The 2,393-nt window shown below is 66.6% G+C and overlaps 1 protein-coding gene across 1 annotated transcript in view; it reads right to left on the bottom strand.

The window, feature by feature from the left end:
• The window catches only part of MYO15A (myosin XVA), a 71,121-nt gene extending 68,896 nt beyond the window's left edge, over nt 1–2,225 (bottom strand). The window contains 3 exon segments of the mRNA XM_019473952.1: nt 8–327; nt 329–636; nt 867–2,225. Of these exon segments, the coding sequence (XP_019329497.1) occupies nt 8–327; nt 329–636; nt 867–2,225 (1,987 nt within the window).
• Nucleotides 2,226–2,393: the final 168 nt, after the last annotated feature.

The following is a 2,393-nucleotide window of genomic DNA, read 5'->3' as shown; positions in this document are numbered from 1 at the left end:
TCCCTGCCGAAAAGCTTGACCTGGGGCCGGGGGAAGAGCCTGAATTTCCTATTGAGGGAGAGCTTGGAGGAGAGCGTCTCCCGCATGTCCCGGAGCGAGGAGGCGCTGAGGATGGAGAAAGGGTACTCCCTGTCCTCCTCCTCCTCTTCCTCCCACTCCTCGGGCTCCTCGGCCTCGGTGATCTCCTCCAGGGCCAGGGCGTAGGGGTTGCAGGAGGACTGGGCGTGCGGCGCCCACCCCGCCTCGCTGTACTGGATGCGATGCTCGGGGTATTCGCCCCCCGGGTAGCCCCCGCTGAGGGGCTCCCCAAAGTCCCCCCCGTACGCAGGGCCCCGCCGGCTCCTCGCCGTACTCCAGGTCGTTGCCATAAGGGTCACAGAGGGTGAGGGGGGACCCGCAGCTGAACGGTCCCTCATCCTCAAGCTCCGTGTAGCCGTAGGGGTGCCCCGGTGGGTCACCCTCCTCCCAAAACCCCCCATAGAAGCCGTCCTCCTCCTCTACCTCATAGCCAGGGTAGTCGGCGTAGGGGGTTGGCACCGCATCCTTGAAGCCGTACCCTGCTGGGTAGGCTGGGGTTTGGATGTAGCCTTCCTCCTCCTCGGTGTAGCCACGCCAGGGGCCGTAGGCTCCATCCTCCTTGGTGTAGCCACGCTGGGAGCCGCCTCCCAAAACCCCCCATAGAAGCCGTCCTCCTCCTCTACCTCATAGCCAGGGTAGTCGGCGTAGGGGGTTGGCACCGCATCCTTGAAGCCGTACCCTGCTGGGTAGGCTGGGGTTTGGATGTAGCCTTCCTCCTCCTCGGTGTAGCCACGCCAGGGGCCGTAGGCTCCATCCTCCTTGGTGTAGCCACGCTGGGAGCCGTAGGCTCCATCCTCCTCCTTGGCGTAGCCACGCCGGGGGGCATAGGCTCCATCCTCCTCCTTGGCGTAGCCACGCCGGGGGCCATAGGCTCCATCCTCCTCCTTGGCGTAGCCACGCCGGGGGCCATAGGCTCCATCCTCCTCCTTGGTGTAGCCACGCCGGTGACCGTAGGCTCCATCCTCTTCCTTGGCCCACCCGTAGCGCGGCACCGGCGGCTCCACAGGAGCGTGCTGGGAGCGCCGCTGGGACGGACGCTGCACCGTGCTGCCATGCCTCTCCTGGCCGTGCCGCGCAGCGCCGGAGGCCGACAGCCTGCTGCCGCCGGGGATCCGCTTCATGTTGGCCCGGTGCCTGAGGATCTCGTCTTCTGCGGGGAACGGCAGCTTCCTGGCACCGATACGGGAGAGCCACGCTGTGTCAGCCGCCCGGCTGCCCCCCACCAGCCGCCCACGCCGGGAGAGCACCTTCCTGGCCAGCCAGCCCGTGGCGGCGGCCGCTTTGCTCAGCACCTGCGCCCGCGGCTTGAATTTCCTTTCCGGGCGCCGGCGGAAGAGGGACGCACCATCCTCGGCCACCTGCCCGCCCCGCCGCAGCAGCAGGAAGGACGGCTTCGCCGGCGGGGCGCTGCCGCCCGCCTCCTTCCTCTTCTTGCCCACGCGCTTGAAACGGACCACCAGGTTGGAGGTGGACTTGAGCACCGCCTTGTTCTTCTTCTTCTTCCTCCTCTTGGTGCTTTGCTTCTGCAGCCCCCAGAAGAAGCGGGACGTGTTCTTGAACTGCCCCTTCTTGGGCTGACGCAACCCCAGTTTCTTGAAGCCCAGGAAGAGCTTTGAGGTGCTGCGGAGGCTCCGCTTCACCCGGGCCTTCGGCACCGCCACCTCCTCCTCCTTGGCTGGGCCGGGCTCCGCAGATGCTTTGGGCTCGTCCTTGGCCTCCACGCCCTTGGCCCCTTTCTTCTTCTTGGCATTGTCAGCCGCCAGCCCCATCACCAGCTTGGAGGTGCCCTTCAGGTTCTTCTTGGCTGGCGCGGCATTGCTCTCGCCCTCCTCCGCCTCTGGCTCCAGCTGCACCTTCTTTCCCCGGCCCGGCTTCTTTGCCACCACCCCCTTGAGCACCCCCTTCTTCTCCTTCTCCTTCCCCTTCTTGGGCTCCGCCACAGCCGCCTCCTCCTCGTCCTTCTTCTCCTCCTCCTCCACCACCTCTGTCTCCTCGTTCTCCTCTGCCTTCAGCAGCTCTGCATCCGAAGTCTCCTCCGACTCGCTGGGCACCTCCTTCTTGCCCTTCTTGCCATCTTTCCCTTTCCCTTTGCCCCCCTTCCCCTTGGCCTCCGCATCCTTTTTGGGCTCCCCCTTCTTGCCGACCATCCCGGCGGTGGCGGGCACTCATGCTCTGGTAGGGCCCTGGGAGACGATGCCCCGCGCCGGCACAAGGCGGCTCCCGGCACACCGTCCGGCTCCCGACCCCGCAGCTTGCCCCAGGGGGGTATTTACCTGCGCCTGGTTTCGGCGAGGCACGTGCCCATGCGTGGCTCC

Source organism: Aptenodytes forsteri, unplaced genomic scaffold (genome assembly GCF_000699145.1).
Source record: "Aptenodytes forsteri isolate BGI_AS27 unplaced genomic scaffold, ASM69914v1 Scaffold55, whole genome shotgun sequence".
Classification (NCBI taxonomy): Eukaryota; Metazoa; Chordata; class Aves; order Sphenisciformes; family Spheniscidae; genus Aptenodytes; species Aptenodytes forsteri.
This window is presented reverse-complemented; position numbering and strand designations above follow the sequence as displayed.